A 25,486-nucleotide genomic window follows, 5' to 3' on the forward strand; every position below is an offset into this window, starting at 1 on the left:
GTAAATCATTCCTTCTAGAACGTCCACTTTGAGCAAGAAACGATCGGCGTCTGAGCAGCACTTGACATTTGCTGTGCTGTTTTGCAGCATTAGAATTAGCTCCCATGAGCAGAGGGAGCAAAGATCAGTGTACATAACAGTCCAAATCCTAGACTAATTACAATCATAAGATTTGCATAGCAAACAACAGTAATTTATCGCAGAGTAAAACTGTACTGCTCCATTAGTCTTGTTCAGCTTTCACATAGAGGAATGCTGCAAAAATACCATCTGGATGTTTTCTGTCCAAGATCCTTTGCACATACCAGTCTTGGTTCTTCTTACTCAGAGGTGTGTGAGGTGGTGCATGAGGGTTTCCTGCCCTATGGTTTGTTCTGCAGCACTCTGTGCTGGAAAAGCTTAAAAGCCTTGTTCTACAGTATAATTTATTTGGCAAAAAAGTCAAAGTACTCAAATAGCAAATAGTTAATCACAAGTTATTTTCCCATTATTGTGGGCCACTGACACAATTCCCACTGTAAAGAAATGTTTATGAAAGAAGCCTTATGTGTCCTAAGTTTGATGTGCAAAATGAAGCTCTTAATTAATAATTTATCCTATTTATATTAAAGTAAAATAGAACTTGCTATAACTACCATAATGCAGAATGTCATGCTAAATTTTCTACTGACTAATCTTCACTTTTTAGCTATAACTGATCCCCAATCCAGCATCAAAATAGGTAAACATTTCTTCAATGTCTACTTTTCACGTCTATGTCATACATCAAAACCTTGCATTAACAGAGAGGTACAACTGCTCAGATCTGCATGAAAAAAAAGAAAAATAAATCAAGAAACCACACTCCAGGCTGACTTTGCAATCACAATTGCTCACCCGAGCAAAGACTGAAAACTTGCACTTTTGTGCTTGACACAGTGGGAAGCGGGTACTACATTTTCCATAACCCTGCACCCAAAACAACTCCACCTGCAAAAAGAAGGGGGAGAAAAAAGAGATTTACTCTTACGTGCTTAAGAGGGAAACTTTATAGATTTCAAGCAGTGAGTTCCCACGCCTCTGACACACGAAGACCACGAAGCCTCGCAGTCTGCCTGGTGGCACCAGCAGGGACACTGTGGATGTGCTGTTAGGGCAGTATCAGCTCCTTACCAAGGCCTTGTGCTGGTCACTGCCATGCCCAGGCTTTCTGGTGAGTGGACAGGAGCTCCTGAGATGCAGATGGAGGGGGAGGAGGAGTCCTGCTCCTGTGCAGGAGTGAGCAGCACCCTGCACGTAAATGCCTACACCCATTGGGGCCCCCTCTCCCTGGGAAGGAGAACAGTAGGTGGTTTGCAAACATCCCAGAAATCATTCTTAACATTAAACATATTCATGGGAACATGACCTCATGCTCCTAAAATGTAAAACTTTAAAAATGAGTTACTATATTTGGAGACAGAAACAGAGAAAGAGAACAGCAAACATGCCTTACTGCCACCCCACCCCATACATTCAGTCAGGCTGGCAGGTCGAGCTAATTCCCTAAAACGGGGACCCAGCACTGCAGGTGAACCCAGCCTTCAGGCATCCTGACCCAGCCACTGATCTGCAGTGACGCTTTCCCTCATCTCACCTCCAACCTCCCCGTGCCTCTGTTTTTGTTCCCCAGAAGAATGAAGATTCAGAGGGAGGGCAAATCCCTGGGTTTCCAGCAGTGGAAGATCATCTGTCAAGGCATCTGCTTCTTCCTTACAGCAGTACGATCTTGACAGCACAGCTGTTCTTATGGAAGAATGCCTCTAAGAAGGGAGGCTCAGCACATATCTGACTATAAAGAAACCTTCTAACACAAAGCACAAATGCATTTTCCTGGCAGACACAAGTTCCAACATGTAAAGTCTTCAGAACTCCAAAACTATTTGTTATACAAACATATAGAAGATAACAACAACTATGATTCATTACTAGTTCCTAATAGGGAGTAATCATGATGACAGTCAAGCACATCTGGGAACAGTTAAGTTTTTTGCCTGGTGGCCATGAAGGACTACAACAGGCACAGCCAGAATGAATTTAACCAGTTTCCCACAAAAAGTCAGTTTCACACCAATCCCAATGAGGCTACTGTGCTCCTTCTGTCTAGAAAATCTTAGCAAAACAGTTAGAGAAGCCTCAAGGATCACAGCTGGGCTGTGAAATTTAGCAGTTTCAGCAGGTTCCCGTGAAGCCTGTGCAGGAAAAGCAACTCTGCTCTGCTTTATCTTACAAACTTCCCAGCTAGGAGGGAAAAAAGTTACCTCCACTGTCTGAATACCTGAAAGGGCAGTAACTTACAAGTCTTTCCTTTAAAATTAGAGAAAAAAACCCTCAAGAAACCCACAACACACAAAAAAAAACTCCAACAAACCAAACAGCGGGGAAAGTATGTAAGTGTGTTTATCATGTTTAACTTTACTGCAGTTTGATCAACTGATTTATCAAAGTTCTTGGTAGGTTCATTCATCTAAAAATGACCTGAGGTCAAAAAATTCATTGATTGATTGAAAGCTAATTTAAAAAATAATCTTTTGCTCGTTATTCTTGGTATAAAACGTACGTGTCACATTTCCAGTACACCACATGGGGTTTGGTTGTTATCAGAACCCATATACATAACCACCACAGTTCAAGTGAAATCACCTCCTGTAGTTTACATTTAATAGCTTCTAATCAGCACAAACAAAGAGACTTCTCTCATTGCTAAATGCTGAACACATTTTGAACAATGAAATTCAAAAATACAGTTGGATTTTTCAGGGGTTTTTTTCCCTTCTCTCCCTCTCCCTCCACTGTCTGAAGTCATATAAAATTAGATCCAGAAAGAGGAAAGGAAGTTAACAGCAAATTCGCAGACACAACTACAATATTTTTACGAGAAAGAGCCTCAGTCAGCATAGCGTGGTCCTACAAAATGCCCAGCAAGAGCCTCCTAAGAGCAAAGCCTTCCTTGATGCACTCTGCTCATCTTCTCCAGCAGTCGGACCTGGTGCAAGGCTGTGGCTCCTTGGCTGCAACACCTTCATCTTGCTTTAGGTCTTCCCTAGCACTGTTCAAACCACGCCGCTTCTGTACTGCAGATAGCAAAACTAGAACCCCCTGTTCACAGAAACACAGCCAGCTATCAAGAGAGTCATATTCAAACTGCTTATAATCACCCTGGGGCTCCTGAGCCACATATTGGACTCCCTAATCTACATCTCCCACAGCACAGGTTCGACCTACCACAGCTAAAGAGGCTTTCGTTGGTCACAAGCAAAGAGGCCTTTTGGGGAGATTTTTGACAGGCTGGTTGATTTATTTTAGTGTCAGACCTTTTAGTGGAGAATGTAAATGCTATCGCGGCAATTTAACACAGACACCAGAATTTTCCATCTTTTTACTAGCAGGAAAAAAACCCAGGCACATATGTCTTCCTAAATGTATGTATGTATAAATACACATGTACGCAGCCACACACACACACACTATATCAAGTGCATTAATACAGTTGACAGTTTTATTGATGGCAGGTCAACACCATGGTTTCAATTCTGATAAACGAAGTGCAGCAATTGTAATGACTAAAGCTTAGTATTAATTAGTTGAAATATTTCCAACCCTTGCAACATTCCCTTAAAAGGGAACCTTAGACTGGGTCTCTCTCTCCATCACTGAACTTGGTTGTTACTGCCCACCAAGTCCAGATGCTGTGTGGAGGAGACTGGTGGAAGGCTTGGTGGCAAAAGCTACCTCTCCTTAGGAAACCAGTCCAAATCGGTTCTTGATTTTCCACGGATGACACAACTTTCAACACAGACTTGCGGGAACTTTCCCAGCAAAGGTACTAGCAGTTGGGATATATTTCCAGTTGTTTACTAAAAGAAAGAACCAGGCAGGTAGACACGCTTTGGAGATGGAAATATGATATGAGTTTACTGTAGGATGCAACAAGGAAGCCTGGTATGACAGACTGAAGAGATATTGTACTCATCCCATGGCTGGAGAACTTGAAGTCTTTAGAGGCAGTTATAACATGAAGCAAGCCACAGCTACTGGGAATAAAAGTGCAGTGCAAAAATGATGTGACCCACTTCTGTAGGTATTAGTCTGTGCACTTAGCTCTACTGATGTGCAAGTAGTCACATTATGAAAGAAGGAAGTCCATGCGGAGAAGTGAATACACGGACACATAAAACTGGTTGGAGCTGTGACCCTGGGGTCTGTCCTGAAAGAATACTCCAATGCATATTACATTCAGTGGAAACTATGCCTGAATAAAACTGGAAAATCAGTTAACTTTCTCAGTGAACCACCCAAACTTCCTACTGATATTCCAACTCATCCAAGAGAAAAAAATTTTTTTTTTTTACTAATGAACCCTAATGTATATATTTAAAATACTGAAATGAAGGAATCTTCTTTTAAAAGCATTGGCTTTTGTAAATGAAAGGTCATTAACAGCTTGGCAGAACAGCTTTAGCTCTTATTACGCATCCGCTTCATAACAGAGGATACTGCCAACAACTTCTGTTATTCCCTGCCTCATTTCCAACACGAAAAGCATGCCTGATTCCCAGTTCCTCTGGGAAAAAAATGACCCTGTTAAATTATTCTCCTCTTTTAAGGCGTGATTTCTTAAAAAAAAAAAAATAGGCATTGGGAAGCTCTGCTGCTGAAAAGACACAAAAATGTATTTCTGTGAAAAAATACTCATGCAAGTGTCGTATCTACATTTCCATTTACTTGTTTTCTTTTTCCTAAGATCTAACATTTATTTGTATTTTTTCTACACTAAAGACTGTTAATGGGAACCACAAGATGATTACCTAATGTCTTGACTGATACTGTACTAAAGAAATTAGGTCCACCTGAGCTTCTTTAACAGAGTGACTAAGAAAGGATAACAAAATTGGCAGCAACAGAGTAGGCAGCAGTACAGCACATTTTCCTTACAATGACTATTCTCCTCAGGCATAAGGACAACTTTCACTCTGCTTTCTAAGAGTAATATAGAAATACAGAAATACTAAGAACATGATTATAGATTATTATAGAAGAACTACATGAGAGTTGCAAAAATTTGTGGGTTTAGAAAAAATTGTAGACTTTTTCCTACAGATGAAGCTTTCTAAACTCAGATTATAAATATCTCCATAAAGCCCTATTTATTCTACTGCTGACAGTCATCTCAGTTTGAGATCAAATAAAATTCAAACACTTTTCCTATATTTCTGATTAATTTATAGTTTCTTTTAATTATTTCCAAAAGTCACACACACAAAAGTAACAGTAGTCTCTATTGCTAGAATCTAAGAAGCAATCTTGCAATGCAAAACTGCAAGGAATTTGTTCCTGTTTTCATACCTTCCTAGCTCGAAGAACAAGATCAAAGGATGGTAAATGCATCACCTTGGGGGACATGCACCCTTCCTCAGATATGTATATGTGTAACTCCAGTCATTTAGCGTATATATTTAGTTTGAGCTGTGTATGATTACATATCCCACGCTGTACTTGGTATATTTTGCTCTGTTGGTTGGAAATCACGTATTTTATACTTCTTCCACTTCAACATTGCCAATAGGTTACAACGATATTAATATTTTGTAAAGATCCTTCAAGTTAGAAGAGGCAAATGGAAAACTGTGATAACAGAACATCCTTATGCACCTCCCCACACATCTGGCTAACCACCTTCCAGTCCAGTAAATTAAACATAACACACTCTGCCTTGTCTTATCGCCCAAGTAACAGAGAACAAGTGCCACTTTCCGGGTCACATATGAATCATCTACTTTCTTTTCCATTATACCAACTAAAAAAGCCCCAATCAACTGAGCTTTCCACAACCGTAATTCTTTTCTATTTGCACCATTAAAAGTACCCAGAAACCCTCCCCAGTCAACATTTTCATAACATATCTAGATTACAGCATTAAAAGAACCTACAAACGTATCTCCTGTGCAACTTAAATGTTAACTTTAAATTAGCTTTAAATTTTAATGGCTTCCAATGCCTATCATGCATAAATACACTTAAGTGAGGTCTAAAAACAGTCTTGATCCATTTGGATAACAACAGTGTCAACAGAGCCCACAAACATCATATCTGCCTGCTTGATTTCAGTGTTTTTACACCTTTGTCAAAATTGTAAATGCATTTGCTTTTTTTTTGCCTTTCCCTCTAAAAATCTTGGAAACTTAATGGCAAAGCCACAAGCAAACATGTTGATGCTCTACAGTAAAACAATGTATTTTCATTTTAAGGATCACAAAGTAATCTAAAGAAAGCATGTTTGCATATGGAGCCCAAACTCTTCCAAGAAAAACAGGTACGTTATCTGCTGGGAGAAGAGCAAAATGAGACAAAACCTAGTAAGATTACTAGCTCAAAATCACTCAAAGAAAAAATGCCAGACTGAGGAACACAAACTATTCCAACAGACCATGAAACTTCCCAAGCACTTCCCCTGAAATGAGGGGACTACTCAAGAGTTTTCAAACTACTGCACACATGCACAGACACTTTAAATCAGGTTTGCAACATAAACACAGCAATTCCTACTGCCATGTAAAAACAAGGCAGCGTGATGGCAATTATTCTGTTCAGAGCTTGCCCTTACACTTAAACTAACAAAGGAAGAAATAACATTACCTAATTTTTTTTCCTGCAATCATAAGTGGGCCACATCTGGAAGTTGTAGCTGCATGAGCCCAGAAATCTCTTTCTTCAGTCACCACAGAAACTAATATAGGAACTCCAGTGATTTGTTCTCTTTTTTTCAGTAAAAAATTTACATATGAATTACACACCAAATTCCTTCAGTCTAATAAACTGTTCTGAACTTGCATGAAGAAAATACTGCTTCTTCGTTATCATCCTCCTCTTGCTACTCTTTGCTGGCTTTCCAAAAAAATTGTACACCTAAAGCCAGCAGCAAGCATAGTGGTAAGTCTATCTCTTGCCTTGATTCCATGCATGGAAAAAGAGGTTTGGAAATATATCCTTACATTTCAAAGGATTTTAGATTCCCAGATTTCCTGCCAGACAGGCCTGCTTATTAGTCCCTGCCTTGTGTGTAAGTATTAACACAGCAATCAGTCAAGAAATCATCTGATGCCACTGGGCTGATTCTCAAAGGCATAAAAAAATTGCATATAATAGCCCACATAAATTACTGATGCTCAGGACCTGACTGAAAGACCGAAATACTGAATTATTTTCTATTATTTTTCATGTTCATTAATTACCATTAGATAAAGAACAAACGAGCACATATAGAGGCTAGAAACAGCATATGAGTCTCTTAGGTGTTTCCCGTGACACAATACAATTCAAATATTGTTTTTGCACTTAAGAACAGAAACGCAAACATTTCATAATTTCGCTGTGTATGGGAAATCAAAACAAACCTTACCTTATTTAAAATATCAATTTTAGTAAAAAGTCAGGCTATGCTAGTACAGGGTGGCAGGAACCATGCCATCTTCCTTCAGCAGATTTTTCCAAATGCCCCTCTGTTCAACTAAGTCTAACTCCGCTCTGTTTTGTTTCCCCAGGAGGACCCATTCAGGACCATGTGCTCCTTTTCAGCTGTCAATAAACAGAAGCGGTGAATTCCCCAGTGCTTCACAAAGCTAGTTAGGCATAGCCATTCATTTCTTTGGGAAAACAGGGCATTGATTTCAGCAAATTCCCAGGGAGCAGCTACAACAAAGAGATCAAAGATCCACCTCCTTTCCTGCCTGGCTTTGGCCGGCTGGGCTGAGAGGAGCAGCAACAGGTTTCGGAAGAGCAGGCTCAAGCCCCACTGACCACTGCATGCTCCATTCACACCCGTCATCTTCCTACATTCCCGGAACAGCCCCCGGCACTAACCGTGACAAACCCCTACATTCACACAGCATAATATACTGCACGCTAGTTCATCCAAGGATAAAAAGAAAAACAAGCTCCAAGGGAAGTCCGCTGCTTCCCTAACCAGCCGAGCCTCAGTAGCTGCCAGATTTTCCATAAACTTTTTTTTTTATTTAGCTTCTCCATCTCAAACAGAGAAACACTTGCTACCTCAAATTTATTGTGGTGAAAGTTCACTGGAATGCTGGCTTTTTAGGTTTATTTCCATGAGCTTGAAGACTTAGCTGCTGGAGTTTGAGGTCTAGTTGCAGCAGTCCTTGTATTGTGCAGCCATGACATTTTCTTTGTGCAATTTGCCCCAGACTGCAGTGTTTTTTTCCCTAGGAAACTAAGGGGGTTTGTTCTGGTTTGGTTAGATTTTTACTTTTTAATTATACGTCTTGTCTTCATTAATGTGACCTGGAACAAGATTTTTAATGCTAGAATTTGACCTTGTATTGAACCAAGCATTAGTAAAAGATGATGCTGTGGACAAGCTTAAGGACTGGTGGTTAGGCTACATGTCTACTACTAAACAGTAAGAGACAGAGACCGGTTCTTATGGTGCGGAGACCACTCGGCATCAGCTCCACATGTCTAAATGCTCCTCAACTCCTTATCTGTTCCCCAACAAACAGTTTGGTTGTATCCAAATTCCTTACCTGGAACACAGTCTGGTAGATATTATCCCCAAAACACACCATAGTGTTGCTTGCTACTGTAGGGCAGTACTGAGCTCATGGGCTGGCTCTGAAATATTTATTTATATAAATACAGACATAAAGATCTAGAGTCACTTCACATCTGTACAGATCTGCTGTTTTATTCTTTAGCATTCTCTTGTGCACTGACATTTTACCAAGGCACTGCTTGGCTGTCACAAGTCCCACATGGCCATGTACTCCCACCAGCTGGAACTTGTAAAGGCCCCTCAGCACTGGTACTGCCTCAGGGTCATTCACACGTGTCCAAGTGAGAAGACAAATGTCTATCCCATTAGCATGACTGAGTATCACAGGACTTGGCACAGTGCAAGCAGTACAATACTGAGAAGACCAGGGACAGGTGGTAGGGATGACTGACCATTGCACAGAAGATAGCTGAGGACACCGAGAAATACAGAACCGCAGAATTATCGAAGTTGCAAGAGACCTGTGAAGATCAACTAGACCAGCCTCTTGCTGAAAGCAGGCCCTTAAATAGCATTACCCAGGGCCTTGTCAAGCTGTATCTTGAATATGTCCAGTGAGGGACACTCCACCACTTCCCTGGGCAGCCTATTTGAGTGTTTAATCAATCCCACAGTGAAAATGCTCCATGTATCCACAAGCATCTCCCCTGAAGCACTTTGTGACCATCACCTCTTGTCCTGTCAGTGCATACTTGGGGAAAGAGTGCTTCCAACTCTTTTTCCATTTTGTACTGGAAGACTAGTACTATGACTAGATCCCCTTGAACCTTCTCTTCTTTGAGCTGAACACATCCAGCTCCTACAACCTCTACTCAGGTGACAACTTCTCTAACCCGCTGATCATCAGGAGAAACATGAGAGAGGTACTGAGCTGAAAAAAGAAAAATGAAACTGATAGGGCATAAAATTGCTATAACAGACAAACCAGCTTAAACATGTTAGCACAGTTGAGGAGTCTTGACCCCAACTACTGTGCAGTCACCCTTCCCTCTCTCCATTCTTTAACTTTTCACTCCTGACAGCAGTTCTGCCTGTTGTATATAATACAGTCAAGCATATCACATTCCTTATTTTAGAGTTTTCCCTGTATCTAAATGGCATTTAAGCATGCCCCAAAATTGCCAGTTTGCACTTGAAGCTCAAAAAATGCACAAATAACTTAATCTTGAAGTACAGATATAACCCCCAGAAATAACTGCTGCCACTCAGCCACTGATGGCTTTATATTTATTAACAGAATACAATTATTAATGAAAAAAAATATTGTTTTCTTTGTTCCTCTGGGGAAATATTAAGAAACAATAAAACAGGTTTCTGAAATTCCCCTCTTATACTGCACAGTGTGCAGCTGGGCAGCCCTTGGAAGCAATGATAAAAAATGGCAGCTGAGGCACTGGAGGGACTCCAAAAGAAAGCATGTAGATCAGATCAATAAGCATAGAAAATGTGCTTAATGCTTCGGATAGCTTAAGCTGGAGTGAGAGAGTGTGAGTATCGAGGAAACGTGGGCAGCAGTCTTTTGTGGTAGTTACGACAGCATAGTATAAGGATATGTCATTTGTATATTCTTTTCTGTTAGAAAGAAGGATGGATAATAGTGATGAGGCATGAGATTTGGATATGACTGGGATAATGATGCACTGGAAACACAGGAGTTAAATTCACAAAATGATTTAAAAACCCCGAGTACATCACTCTATAGTAATCTGGGATGGTATTTGTGCCAAAGATAGATAAAACATTTTAGACAGAATTGTAATTTTAAGTCTCAATGAACCAGTCTGTTCTTATACTTGGGCCAGATTTTTACAATTTTACTCATATTAAGTCATGCTTTACTCCAAGAATAATCCTGTTGATTATAATGGTAATATTGTTCAACAGATGTCTCAGAAGAAACACAAATGTAAAAGCAGACTTTATACTTCAGATAAAAGACATCAATCATGAGTACATCTGGGAATCTGATAAAAACATATGGTGCAAAAAAATCACTGTGAGATAATGGAAATGTACTTACAGAGCAGGTCTGTTGACATGTTTACAGATCAGGCAAAGGAAACCTACGAAAAATAAATGAAAAAAGAATTATCAATTTTCTGACCGAGCACTATTCGTGTTTATATCTCATGCTAGTAATCACATGCATTGTCTTTTAGTTCTTTAGGAAATAAGGAGAATAAATATACAGAAATCTAACAAGGAAGAATTTTAACTTGCAGAAAAAAAGAATAAATCCATCTAATTTTTTATTCCTTAATAACTGATTCCACTTCATTTCACAGACAATGTGAACTGACAATATTAATGTAATGCATTTTAATTAAGAGCAGTTTGCTGTAACTCACATCTTCATTAACACTTATTATTAAAACAGAATTTTCAGGCATCGTGTATTCTCCCCCATTGCATGCCATTCTGGTATTCATCCTAACAGTCCTGACCCTTGCAGAGCCAAAAAGAATATTAACCAAATATAGGACAAGACATTTAATTTGCTCTCTTGAAAGACTTCTGGAGACCTCTAGTTTTCTGCTGAACTAATTTATCTTGTTCTCTTCCCATTCATCTGCTGGTTTTTGACTGAAATTTTACTATAAGCATACAGGAACAGAGTCTGAGTCTTCTGTAGCTGTCTGAGCAGTCTCCAACATAACGGGATTCCAATGAGTGAATAAGGCTACTTGGAGCAACAGAAATAATAATGCATGTAATAATAAGAGAACACACAAATAACAGTACAAATCACATCAATATATGCCATTTTATGTCATGTACAAAACTTGAAAGTTTCAGGCAGTGTTTGAAGGTGTGTGTATATGAATTAAGAGTGAATGAAAGAGGTTCAACTAGGTGGAGTGCTGGGTCCTGCACTTGGGTCACAACCCCATGCAGTGCCACAGGCTTGGGGAAGAGTGGCTGGAATGTGGCCTCGCAGAAAAGGACCTGGGGTTGCTGGTTAACAGTCAGCTGAACATGTGCCTGCAGTGTACCCAGGTGGCCAAAACCAATGGCATCCTGGCCTGTATCAGCAATAGCGTGGTTAGCAGAACTAGGGCAGTAACCGTCCTCCTGTCCTCAGGACTGGTGAGATCACACCTCAAATCTTGTGTTCAGCTTTGGACTCCTCACTGCAAGAAAGACATTGAGGTGCTGGAGAGTGTCCAGAGAAGGGCAATGGAGCTGGTGAAGGGTCTGGAGCACAAGTCTTATAAGAAGTACCTGAGGGAGCTGGGGGTGTTTAGGCCAAAGAAAAGGAGGTTCAGGGTGACCTTATCGCTCTCTACAACTACCTGAAAGTAGGCTGTAGAGAGGTGGGGGTCAGTAACAAGGGCTAGAGGAAACGGCTTCAAGTTGCACCAGGGGAGGTTTAGATTGGATATTAGGAAAAATCTCTTCACCAAAAGGGTGGTCAAACATTGGGACAGGCTGCCCAGGGAAGTGGCTGAGTCCCCATCCCCAGAGGTATTTAAAAGACATGTAGATGTGGAGCTTAGGGATGTGGTTTAGTGGTGGACTTGACAGTGCTGGGTTTATGGCTGGACTCAATGGTCTGAAGAGTTTTTTCCTAAATGATTTTATGATTCTATGAAAACTTGACTCTGATGAAGACAACAGTATTTTGTTGCTGACTGAAATGCGTCAAAGAAAACATCTTCATTTTTAAAAATACAGCGTAAGATACTTAAAAATTAATTGGAGCTGGTTGGGAAAGCTAAGGGAAGGGAAGTTTGGAAGAAGGCAATAAAGATGACAGGAAAAATGAATAGCAAGGAATAAAGAGAATTGAGAAGGAAACAGACTCGCAGTAAGTAAGACGAACACAGAGGATGATGAGGCAAAGGGGAGTTAGTGGCCTGCTGATGAGAATTTGCCGAGGAAGAAACTGTGACTGTCAGGTGCCAGGATGAGGAAGCTGAGATCCAGCTATCTGCTGAAATCTAGAAGCACATTTTCATGTTTGAAAAGACTAAGAGAACACTTCCAGTGATCCACTGCAAGCACCTAAGTTGCCATCTTAGCTTGAGAACATGCTGTGTGTGCCTGCAACCATACTGCAGTCATGCTGAGCGCTCTCCCCAGCATTTACTCAACAGTGATGTACATCCAACACTACTGGGCAACATAAGAAGATGCTCATTACATTAGCAAACTGACAATCAATAAACTTACATATCCTCATTTAAGCGCTTGCAGACCTAATCCCAAGAACAAGACACATAAAGTTAGTAAATCAGACTCATCATCTTACCTTGTGTCTCATTGCAACATAGTCAAACCCCCAAGGAATCAAATTGTAAATTCTAGCATAAAATACAGTAGAGAACATATATTTTATAGATGCTTTGGACTTTGGAATTTAGAAGATTTCTGATGTCGAAATATAAAGAACGCCTAGTCTTTCCTTCCCACATCCTTAAACTTATCTTTCAAGTGTATGCTGACTTCATCAAACAGAAGACAAGTACAAGCTTTGTATTTTAAAAGATTATTTCCAGTGGTGGGTGGTTAGGGGTAGTTGACAGGTATACTATAGACTTTAATGCAGAAAATTCCTATTTTCAACACAAACCAAAAAGATCCCTTCCACCTTTGTGTTGCACACATTCCCTAGTGGGATAAAACTAAGAGGGAGTTACTCATCAGAGAGTCTCGTCAGGGAAGATACTACAAGGAAAGATGCTTCAACTGCCCATGCACAAGCATCCTGTGTCATTTAAGGTGCCCAAGGACATCTGAAACACCCACATGAGTCTGATAGCAATACTAATGATTGTAAAGGAGAAGGAGTCCCTCCTGGACCAGGAGCTAAAAGCCAGGCAAGGCTACACAGGGCATCTCAAAGAGTATTAGACACTTACATTTCAGCAAATTAATCAAGTCCTACAGTGTTGAAGTTTGTGTGTTTTTACAAGAAGCCAGGCAGATAATGGGCAGATTGCTGGTAAATCACTTGTGTCTGAGATCAAGGGGACTGCAGATGAGGCATGAAACACAAGTGCCAGCACATCAACTTCTCTTCTGTAAACTCTGTCCTCTACCAAAACAGCTGCCTCTGGTGAACATACAGCTTATAAACTAGCTTTGTCTCTGACTGGGACTGTGTGCAGCTGGGAGAAAGGAGCAGTAAAGGGGCCCATATGCTAAAAGGACATCAATGAGTCTCCTTTTTTCAGGTGAAAACAGGCATGCTGAGTGCACGCTTCCTAAGCAGCAAGTGTCCTAGTCTGATTTCCATTATCCAGAAAACACTTCATTTCTGAAAAAGATCTACTCTGCAGTTTGATTCCATTCTGGCTGAGAGCAAGGTACTTGTCTGTGGTGTTAATTGCTAAAAATTTGGGCCTTGCAGAGGGAACAGTGGACTCTAAGGGCATCCATATGTGACTGTATATGTGCCAACCTTTGTCATCTCCAGCAGGCTACACGTTGCCACTGTCAGTGCAGTGCCGTCTAATAAAGACTTCATTCCCACTGCAAGGAATTACTAGGCAAAAGGACTTCACTGTGCTGGCATTCAATCTGCAGGGCAATTACCTGGTAAACCACTGCAACACAACAAGCTCTTCCCTCCCACATGGTCTGAGTCAGTAGTATACCTTCATCCTCCCACATCTGATCTGCAGCAGTCTCCTGTCATGAGAAAGTCCAGCCTCAGTCTATGCCCTTCCCGTCCCCAACACATCTGCCATCCAATCATGTTGTAGTGACATGGTGGTCACCATGAACACCCCAGTTAAGGTTTGGTTGAATTATTCTGTGGTGTCACTTCCATGGTAAATCACCGAAGTGTTTTTCTCTACAGGCCATCAAAGCCTGAGAAGCTTTCTTTTCCCGCCCCCATACAGTCATCTGACGAAGCACTACTAGCAGCAACAACCCCATAGTGTCCAAGTCCAGCCCTTGGGAAAAGCACAGAGACTACAGACCAAAAGCGAGGACCTCTGTGAGGGCACCCCAGTCACTGCAATACAAGCCACTTGCAGAACAACAGAGCAGCAGCTGCACCAACACAAGGAACTGCTCTTCTTCCAGCAGCTCATCTGGACATTATCTGTGACAGGTTGAGGACAAGTACTGCAAGGAGTATTTGCAGAGGCAAGGGAATGTAAGCAGAACTACAAGGTCCTTCATAAGTTATGCCAGCTCTTCCCTGCAGTTATCCTCAAAATGGACCCAGAACTGCCTGTCCTCCTAGCTGCAGAAAACTACCACCATAATTCCTTCTCCTGCTTCAAGGGTACCCTTTGTGCAGTGTATTGACCCCTGACCAAGGGGTCTTCAACACATGCAAAGTCATGGCAGCCACATATGCTGTGCCAACTAGGCACAGTGCCTGGTGGTTTCTGGCCACACCAGTCACTTGTCCATCTAAACTCAAGTGGTTGGTCAGTGACCATGCTGGCCTCAGTTTAACATTGACCAATGTTCTGTGTTTTCACTCCTTGTAAACCCCACTGATGTATGACATTGACCTTTAGACAAAGTGGGGTAGGTACACTGGCCAAATTTTCTGTGCTGCCCACACAGTCAAAAGAAGTTGTTTGTGGTTGCTCTTAAATATCATCACTTCTCATCAATGAATAGGCTGAAGAGAAGGAAAAGCAAAGTAGAGGACATTTCCCATACATGAAAATTGCAACCCTGAAAATGAGAGGCAAAGTCTAATGAGGTTCTTACAGGGTTTCAGGTATCAGGAAATTAACTCATGCATTTAGGTGAGTTAAGTATAATAGATGGTTAACAATCTATGGATAGCAAAGCAGTGATTACAGGCACATTGGATGATGAAAAGTTCTGTGCTTTGTAGTGGTGTGAAGTCGTTATGCACTGGCTAGAGGAAGTGAGGACGGGTTCTGCACTGCCTAGAAGAACATGTCACAGTGCTTTTTGTCCAGGAGACAGAATTTTAGGGTTTCAGTTTTTTCACTTGTTCCACCATTGCCAATAATTCATATACTATGCATTTTGTGTTTTATAAGTGACTGTAGTGGCTCCATTGTGGCCATGTACGACTCAGGATAGATACACATGATGGCGGTGGGATTGCCCTGTGATGCCCAGGGTCCACAGTGGGAAAGGCAGTACCTGTTACCCATGCTGTTCTGATGCAGAGGATGTGGGCGTAATGAAACCGGACGGCTAGTTTTGAGGTATGGTCCACAAGGAGGACCCATATGAGGATTGAGGTCACTGCTGCACCAGAGAAAAGGTGACTCCCACAAGGAAATGCATAGCAAGGGAAACAAGCCTGCACAGGAGCTCTGGGGCTGTTCATGATGCAGCCACTGCAGGTCACTGCAAATTTCTAGGAAGATGACATGGTTTTACCAAACAGTACTTGCTTCACTGGCCTTGAAGCTCATCTTCATCAGAGACAACAAACTCCATGGCAAGGGAAGCCAAGAAACTTCTCTGTGAGGGACCTTTGCAATGTCTGCAACATAAGACTACAACCAGTTGTTCAAGACAGCTACCCTGCATATAACACTCATGTGGGTTCATGTGACAGAGCTCTTCCACTGACCTCTCTTCTAGAAGACATACATCTACCTTCTCTATCATCTTGCCCCAGAAAGCCAGAGGAAAAGCAGGCACTGATGTCGTAAGAGATGTAAGTGGCAGCAACAGGAAAAACTTTCATATTGCCACACTGACACTGTGGGTGATACCCTTGTGCTTTCATCATGATGCCATCTGAAGATGACAAGAGAACATGCTGTCTGCAAAAGAGACCTATACCATGCAGAGACAAAGACCTGGATCATAGCTTTTGAATCATGAATCCACTGCAAGCGGAAACATGGTTGTTCTGAACCAGTTAGCATCTGCCCCCACCAAGTCTTCAGAAGTTATTACAGGATTCCTTACACTGTTTTCCGCACAAAAACAAGGTCAAAAAACAATGACAATTGTCAGCACAGGCATATTCTTTCTAATGACCTGACATTATACAGCCCAAAAATGCACCTCTGTTTCATGCTGCATGCCAAAGAGGTGCATTTTTAACCAGTCACCAGAAGACTCTTCTGATGTTGTGAAGTCATCTATCCACCTTACTTAGGCAGCTGAAAAGGGACACTGCTATACCTCAAATACTTGGAAGAACGTCCAGCACAACTCATTTATAGATTCACAACAGCCTCATGTAAATTTATATTGTTATCTAAGTACCTTTTACCATATTTTAGGTGTGTAAAGGTAAAAAACAAATAGAAGTATTTTTTCAAGACATCTATGGTAAGTAACACAGTTGCAGATCTTTTTAAAACACACAAGCAAAGATATGACAGGAAAACCACACTTAACCTACTTACACTGAGATTAAATCAGGAAGGACTCTCTTCCCCCACTACAGAAATCAGTTGCTGGGGTTTAACTTTCAGCATACCTTATGACTCAGGTTGCATCCATCAGAAGAAAACACACCTTCAGGAGACAACGCATCTATCACAGAGCATTTGCATTCCACTGGTGTCCCTACTTGTGTTCTTTTGGCTACTGCTAGTGCCCATGGTGGGCTAAATGCATTTCTGCTGACATAGTTTCTCTTCTCCTGAATTTATGAACAGGAAAGAAAATAATAATAATATAGAATAATATAGAAGTAATATAAAGAATAGAGAAATTATTTAAGATTTATGGAGTACTAACAGGGAAAAATGAATATGCAGGACTAAATTCTCCATGTAAGAAACCTACGGAGATTTTCTGAAGTTTCTGTTAGTCCCACGTGTGTATCCACATCAGGATTTGGTGAATGCTAAGTACAACTCATCAAACGTGTCCAACAGTGCTGTTCTGTGCATTTTTTTATCTACCACATGTAGAGTCCCTCACTGGTGAAAATTATAAATCACTGTTATTATAATATAAAATAAAATAATTTGTAATGGTTCAATTATATTTGTTTTTCAAATCTTAGAATTATTTTAGAATTATAAAACAGAATAACTGTTTTGCCATCATGTTTTTCTTTATGTACAGGGTTCTGCATCTTTCCCTTGATTAAGCAAAAAACTTGAGCAGTACAACACAAAAAAGCTTGTGTCCCTGATCCAGAAATCTGCCTCATTAATACTGCAGAAGTTCTTCCTATGTAAGTCTTATTTGTGAATGTAAAAAATAAGGAAAACCCAAAATTATATATGTAACATCTTTCTCTTTAACAAAGGATTATGCAAAGGTAAAAAAATTGTACAAAACCACAAGGCAGACTGTGGATGGACAAAAGTCATAAACTCAAGGATATATTTTCTCTAATGTGTTTACTAAGAATATTTTTTATACCTTCGTGATAATGTTTTAAATTATGTATACACACGCATACACGGACACTGTACAAATATATAAACTGGTCCTGCTGCTGAAGGAAATTTTATAACTATGTACACATCTCTATACATTAAATGCCTTGGTATGCAAGCAGCCAAGAGCACTGTCAGTTGCCAGTAACTTCAAGACATGATCCTATTGACTTTGATAATTTTTGGATCTGTTGGCTTATATTTTGGCAAATCTGTATGTAAAATAGTCCTGCCTTACCATTCCTTTCACCAACCAATCAATAGTCTAACCTGGTTATGATCCCCTCAACATACAGCATCATCAAATATGGTCCACATATGCACCTAATATATACAAGTCTGTTTTCAGTTTAAAGCAAAACACCGCAATTTTCATTAAAAGTAAATCCATTTTATATCCTGTGTTCTGATACCAAAACACAAAGACTAACAAATCCCACTCCATGTTTCTAAGCAAGTTTTTCTTGTTCTGAAATATGGCATTCTCTCTCATCATAGTTTTCCTAGCTTCTATCACTCCATGTTGATCTATTTTGGTCAGCAAAAGACCTATGGCAGAGAAGGCATCAAACACAAGCCTTTGCCCGTCTTCAGTGCCTTGATAATAAGAAATGCTATTAAGCAGTATTTCTAAAAAGAGATAGTAACAAAAGGGAGAAAAACTCCTAGGGAATGATACCAAATGGCATCTCATGCCAGCCTGCCTTACTGAGGGCTGCTCTTGTTATTTGGCTTTGCAAAGCACTCAGCATTTTGACTTTGATCCAGCAAAGCAATTCTGCATTTCCCATGTCTTTCCACCACTGACTTGCAGAGAACTATTCGTACACATGAAGACAAATCTACACTTCATATTGTTTGGGTCAGGATCAAGGCACCAATCATCTTTCTAGATCCTTGTTTTGTTATGAGAATTGCTTAAAATAAGCTAAAAAAATAAATCTTAAAAGTGTGAGCTTTAGAAAGCCTCAAGACCCAGGAACATTCCTAAAATAATTTGCATTCCACAGCAGCAGGGCAAAACCATTTCCATTTCAATGAGCTTGTGGAGAGGACTCTGGTCTACTGGCTGAAACTCAGGACTGAGCCCTGGCATAAAATAAACACCAAACCCTCTTGTACAAGGTCACATGAGAAACCACTTTTTCCTGTTCTCCCTCACTACATTGGCTAAACTCTTTTCATTACTTCAGACCTGCATCCCAACACTCACTTCAAGATAGGTACTTCCACTCCTCTCTGCTGGACAGGGGCTGGTTGGCAGGGAGTTTTCCTGTCCCTTTCCTGCATCATCCTCAAGTAGATGTCCCCAAAGAGTTCAAAACGTTTTACAAAAACCTTGGTTTTAACACTTGCTCCTTTCATAAGCTTTATACAAATAAAACACACTAGCAGCCACAAACTTTCCAAAGTGGTGAGCAAAACACACAGTGGAGACAGACGGACAGACAACTTTCACACGGTGCAACAGTCACTCCTGTGACCAGAGAGGGGGAAACACATTTAGCCAGTACTTTAGCAACATCAGTAAATTTCAGGAAATCATAAAAACAGATTTGTCACCTGGAAGCCAACACCTTACCTCACACATCTTGCTTAGTAATCAAAAATCTCCCAGCCTCAGATACTCACGAACTCGCACTTACCTACGGCATCACCCAGGCACATCCTAAGCACTATTGTAATAATGTGATGCAGTATGCAATGTTGCTGTTAAATACTTTTATTCAAATTGTTTGGTCAAATTCCACTTCTCGGTTTTGCTCACTCTCACACACATTTAGCAGCTTTAAATTTAAATGCTGTGAAATGACTACTCCATTCAGAAACTTGTAAAGAATTTTTACCTAAAAAAGGATTTCCAGATCAAGAATATTGGTATTTTTCAGGCATTTTAGATGCAACAGGTGATCTTAATAGTGATTTCAACAGGTTTAGCAGCTTGGCATCTTCAGTTGCTTCAAAAAAGCTGGATGTCTCTATACATAAATTACGTATCAAAACATAATTAATGCTCTATTTGTTACCAGTGTCTCGGCTGGAAAAAATGTTTTCCTTTTTCTGTCCACTCCTACAGGCCTCAGAGATTTGCTTAAGCTGTCTGAAGGAAGCAATGATAGCACTAATACATCCTTATAACTCTAAAGCATAAGCAAAGAGTTTTCACTAAGAACTTAATATTCAAGGTAGAGAGACAGCAGTAACTAATTTGTTTAATTAAATGGCACAAGCCTTATACTGGATAACAGCTGCCTGTCACATCCCTCCATTTGTTTGCTTCAATCTGCACACTCAGATTTTCTGCCAACAGCAGCCGGATCTGTCAACGGCAAACTCTGCAGCAATATCATCTATATCCTTTCACTTCTGTTCACACATGAGGACTGGTTGGAGCAGGATACTGCATGAAAAATGCAACCAACCACTTCATATGGTACAGAGGCAAGGGGTAATTATTAGAACTAATTTATTGAAACTGGCCATCACACTAATTGTCAGGGACTAATTCTGTTGGAACTAAACTGTAACTTTAGGAGTGATTCCTTATTGCATTTGCTGAAAGGGTATGTTAGTTTTAGTGGTTATATTTTCATAGTAGTGCTTAGAATGCCTATGGTGCACAAATCTAAAAATATCCAAATCCTCCAAATACTGTATATATGCCTGATTAATGAAAGTTACACATTCTCAACTACTATTTAGCTGTTTTCTTAGTTCTTCCTTTGGTTATCAAGCCTATGATGACTCCAAAATTCCACAAATTGTGACTTGCAGGTTATTGATGAATAAAAGTAGATATGCAGGCCATTATGCATGAGTAAAAGCAGATGCAGACCATTCATGTTCAGCACAGTAACCTGTTTCTCAGATAAAGGAGAGATAAAATGTTGCTCCCCACTGTCAACTAAAGATCAGTTGAACCTCTTGTTCTCCTGTACTGACAGCTTGTAACACAGAGTTATAACTGGAGGTCTGGACTGGAAGCATCCTCAGCAACTATAAGGTATACAAACCTTTTTGGGATTCTATGTCACTTCTTGCACATTACTCAAACAAGAAGCCAAAAAAAATGCAGCATTACACGCACAGTGTTCCTGCTTGTGTAACATTTCAACCTGCACAGCAATGTTGTTCTACCATTTTCTCCTGCAAAACTGAAACTTGAGTAAATTAAAGGAGACTGTCTCTTCTCTACGCAAGCTTCTTTTCTTCACTGAAGGAGAATGCCAAAGGAATTATGAACCAGGATAACGAGGCCAGTGCTGAACAGCCCTGAGGAGACCAGTAAAGGAAGAGTTCAGCCACTACTTCCAGAGAACGAAAAAAACAACTTAAAAATAAGTAACCATTACCTCTCCTATCACTACCAAATAAATAGCTTGAAATATGGCCCACCATGGATTAATGAATGCAAAGTGCAGGCAGATATAAAATAGACCCTCTATTTCAGCAGTTCAGTATTTTTATTGTAGTCACTTGTCTGTATGCCAATTTTTCAGACAGCCTTGGAACCCGATTAACATCTAGCAGCAGACGCAAAGAACACTATTTCTTCATTTAAAAGTTATTCTGATATAGAAAAGCTTGTTACAATAATGTAAAAAACCCCAAAAGTTAAGTGATCTCTAACCTCTTAATAAAAGTTCACAAAAAGGTCATTTGTCCATATTTCTTCACTCAGTTGAATGACTTCCTCAACTTCAACTCTGATATTTGCAACATCCATTCAGTATGGTTCTGTGAGTTAATGAAAAATAACCCTAAACAACTCAGGTGTTTGGCACTTGCACCCCATGTTATCAGAAAGTTGGTTCAATAATTTATAAAAACCTAGATGAATATATTCTGTTAGATGTTTATATGGAATGTGAGGTCTGCAAGCGGAAGAACTTAGGGTTATCTAACACTGTCCGCTATCCAACACTTGGATGGTTTCTGTCAGCAATTACTGAAGTGTATTTTACTTGTTGCACCATGACATTCTAGTCTCCAACATTTACTACAATCTTAATAAAAAACTAACAGATTTCTAATAAATGATTGCCAACCAGATTCATATCAGGAGAATCCGTATGATTCAAGAGCCAGTGGCTCTGCTGGGACAAACTGAAAGCACAGATCACACTCTCCACAAAGATGCTGTTTGAAGTTGTCCTGTAAACTCCATGGATTCAACTTTTGAAGAACATCCTTGTCAAAATAAATTATATTAAAATGACAGTGTAATGCATTTTCAGATTCTGAGACCTAAATATATTACTAGAAGTATGACAGCCACCTTAATAGCTAAATAGATGTGCGTCAATTTTTGCTATCAGGATATAATTTAATATTTAAAGTTATAACCTGACTGTGTTTTCCTAAATTAGATGATTATTTAATTAATTTATAAAATAATCAGTGCAAATCACTGACCACAAAGATAATTCAGAGACGTATATAGTCTAAAAAGTGAGTGAATTTGAAAAGTAAAATTTTTACAGTAATATATCCTGCTAATAGTTTTACAAATCAAAAAAGACCCTCATTCTACATTGTTGTCAACTATTCTGTGAACTGCTTTTTTGATCTGGGTAAAAAACATTTAAAATAATCTTATTTTTATTCTCTATTTTCTATTAGTTAATGAAGTCTATACTAATTTTTGTAATGTATTATTTTATAATTATTTTATAATGTTGAGATTTTTAATGTTGATAAAAGTGGTATGAAAAACAGCAAAAATCTGATAATTTTCTGTTTTTCTGAACCAAGTCACTTGGATGACTTCTAACATCCTCTTATACACTCTGTAACTCAGCAATTCATCTTTGCTAGAGGTCCAGAAATCTGTAAATATTTGCCTGTATTGGTGCTGAAGCCTGCAATGTTCTGAGATTCAGATTTCAACACTGACAAATTACTGAAATGGTAAGAACAATTTAGAGGAAAAAAAATCACTTCAAGTCCTATCTTTTCTTTTAGAATAAGATAAAGAGGGAAAACCAATTTACTCTCCTATTTATCCTTGTTTTGTTTTCTTCCTTGTCAACCTCCCTGGTTTGGTCAGGGTAGCCTTTCTTCATTTTATTTAATAAATGCTTGAAAATTAGGATATATTTTCAGTAGCCAAAAACCTCCACATACCTTAGTAGACTCAATGAAAAATCTGTACAGCAAAATCATGCATTAAAAAGGGAGATGACTCCTTCTATCACTTAACATTAAGAGTATTTTAGAGAAGAACAGCATGTAAATGCGCACAGGTCAAGTATAAATGATTTCCAAGCCTAAAAATTATTCTTGTCACTGGCAGCTGTTATGTGAGAAGTAATAAGGTCCAGAAGCCTGGGCATGACCAGTGATAAGAATATCATTACGATCCATCTGCAACCGCCAAGAGACACAAAACGCCTCTGCAATCTTTTGTTCTAAGTAAAATTAAAATTCCAAAGCAACATGTTTTCAAACCAGGACATAGTGCATGTCACCACACAAACACCTCCCCGACCCCCCCAAATGGATTCACATAAGGGCAAGCTGAGAATACCTTTCAGAACTACAGAATTTTAGTATCACAGATTTTATAGTACATATGTTTGCTTTACCTGTGTATTTACTTGCTTTGCGTGGAAAGGGGTGTTAGATTTGTAAAAACAAGTGAGTCATGAACAAGTCAAAATATTTCCAATAAACTTATTTTTGCCTGAATATGCTAAGTTAACTGAAACCAAAACATTTTGCAGAAATGTATCAGTTTCACTGGCTTGTGATGAATCAGTGCTACAGGCTGTTTTACATTTCACTGAAATTGTTAGTTACAGAATCACAAAGTCACAGAATCAATTGGGTTGGAAAAGACCTTTGAGATCAACAAGTCCAACATGAGTGAACACCACCATGCCAAATAGACCATGGCACTAAGTGCCACATCCAGTCTTTTCTTAAACACCTCCAGGGTCAGTGACTCCACCACCTCCCTGGGCAACCCATTCCAATGTCTAATCACCCTTTCTGTGAAGAAATTCTTCCTAATGTCCACCCTAAACCTCCTCTGGTGCAGCTTAAGACTGTGTCCTCTTGTCCTACTGTTAGTTGTCTGGGAGAAGAGACCAACCCCCACCTGGCTACAACCTCCTTTCAGGTAGTTGTAGAGAGTGATGAGGTCTCCCCCAGTCTCCTCTTCCCCAGGCTAAACAATACCAGCTTCCTCAGTCTCTCCTCATAGGACTTGTGCTCCAGACCCTTCATCAGCTATATTGCCCTTTTCTGGACAAGGGGAGTTTCATTCTCCTTCATGTGGGATCTAACAGCTTTCCCACAACTGTAGAAATCCTCACCTTATTTTCATTATTTGCATTAGCATCTACCACTAAAGAGATCACTGATGATCTCTTGATCTCCTTCAAGTGCCTAGCACCACTGGAATAAGGAAGGGCTACCTGGCTGCCACATTTACAAGAAGTAACTGATGCTTCTACTCAGGATACCTCATCTGCTAGTTTTCAAATGTCTCTTTCACTGAAAGAGGGGGGAGTGCATCATAGTGCATTTGGACTCATTCTGGCCAGTAGCCCTGGTCTTTCCTTGGATGAGCCCTTAAAATACAAAAATATAGTGTTAAAAAATAGTGTTTCAGCAGGCAAATCACCTGCTACTGTTTCACTAGGAGAGATATTAAGTCACTTGTTTAATTAATATGTGTGATTGCTGAGATACCTAAGTGCAGTTGAAGCAGAAAAGCATTATGTTACATCTTCTTAGTTTATCTTAATCACTTTAAAAGGGTTTAACGCCTTTTCCTTACTCAATGAGGCTGGTGAGCCATGTCTCCCAGCATGGGGAAAAAAAAAAATCAGAAGCCAGAAAGCATCCCAGACCATGTCCCAGAGTATTTAGAAGGTTGCCTCTCTGCACAGAAAGTTGAGCCAGTTGCTACGACTAAGTGAAAATTTAATTAAAATAGAACTTATAATGACTGAACAAATCTCTGGGGGTTTTGTACTCTTCCTCCATCTAAGAGTTTCTCTTTTGTTACTTCAATCCAACTTCAGTTATGTTTTTAGTAACTTCTTTCTTTTAGCTAACACTTTCCATCATTTTACTGTCTTTCCTTTGCCTTTTGTTCATCACCTCTTTCCACAACTTTGTTCAGCATCACTACTTCTCTTCCTTTCATATTCCTCTTGTTTCTCTGCATGGCATATATGTGACAATGACTCTAGAGACAATTCCACCTGGCAATTCCACCTCTTTGCTATGTCTTTAACATGTGTATCACTGGCCCTTTCACTGCTTACTCTTGCACTTGGTGTCTTCTTTGGGCGTCAATCTGTTAAGGCATTGTCAAAACAGAATTTTCATGCCATGTAAACCACTTTTTATAGCTTGTTTATTGCCCAGTCTTGCAGCGTTTTTATTGTAATCTTCTAAAAAGCCATATTGATTCTAAAGTTACTTATTTCTGTAGGACAGGACAAACCAAGCTGTTGATCACATTATACAGGCTGTGGTAATTGAAATAACATTCCACCTAAAGTAAACCAACAAAATTGCAGTAACAGTTTATGACCAAAAGAATCACATGGGACTCCTAGTATTGCATTTCTCT

At 39.8% G+C, this 25,486-nt stretch overlaps 1 protein-coding gene across 3 annotated transcripts in view; it reads right to left on the bottom strand.

Moving 5' to 3' along the window:
- Positions 1-25,486, bottom strand: part of PLAGL1 (PLAG1 like zinc finger 1) — a 50,263-nt gene that overhangs the window by 19,378 nt on the left and 5,399 nt on the right. For 2 of the 3 annotated variants that reach the window (XM_051801551.1, XM_051801553.1), the window contains exon 2: positions 10,608-10,650. In XM_051801551.1, coding sequence (XP_051657511.1) covers positions 10,608-10,626 — 19 coding nt within the window. In that variant the 5' untranslated portion in view covers positions 10,627-10,650. Of the gene's footprint in view, positions 1-7,417; positions 7,594-10,607; positions 10,651-25,486 lie in introns of those variants that run through there. The other variant, XM_051801552.1, reaches the window with a different exon arrangement.

The sequence above is a fragment of the Manacus candei genome, unplaced genomic scaffold (assembly GCF_025592945.1).
Source record: "Manacus candei isolate 608988 ecotype Guabito, Panama unplaced genomic scaffold, ASM2559294v1 h1tg000052l, whole genome shotgun sequence".
Classification (NCBI taxonomy): Eukaryota; Metazoa; Chordata; class Aves; order Passeriformes; family Pipridae; genus Manacus; species Manacus candei.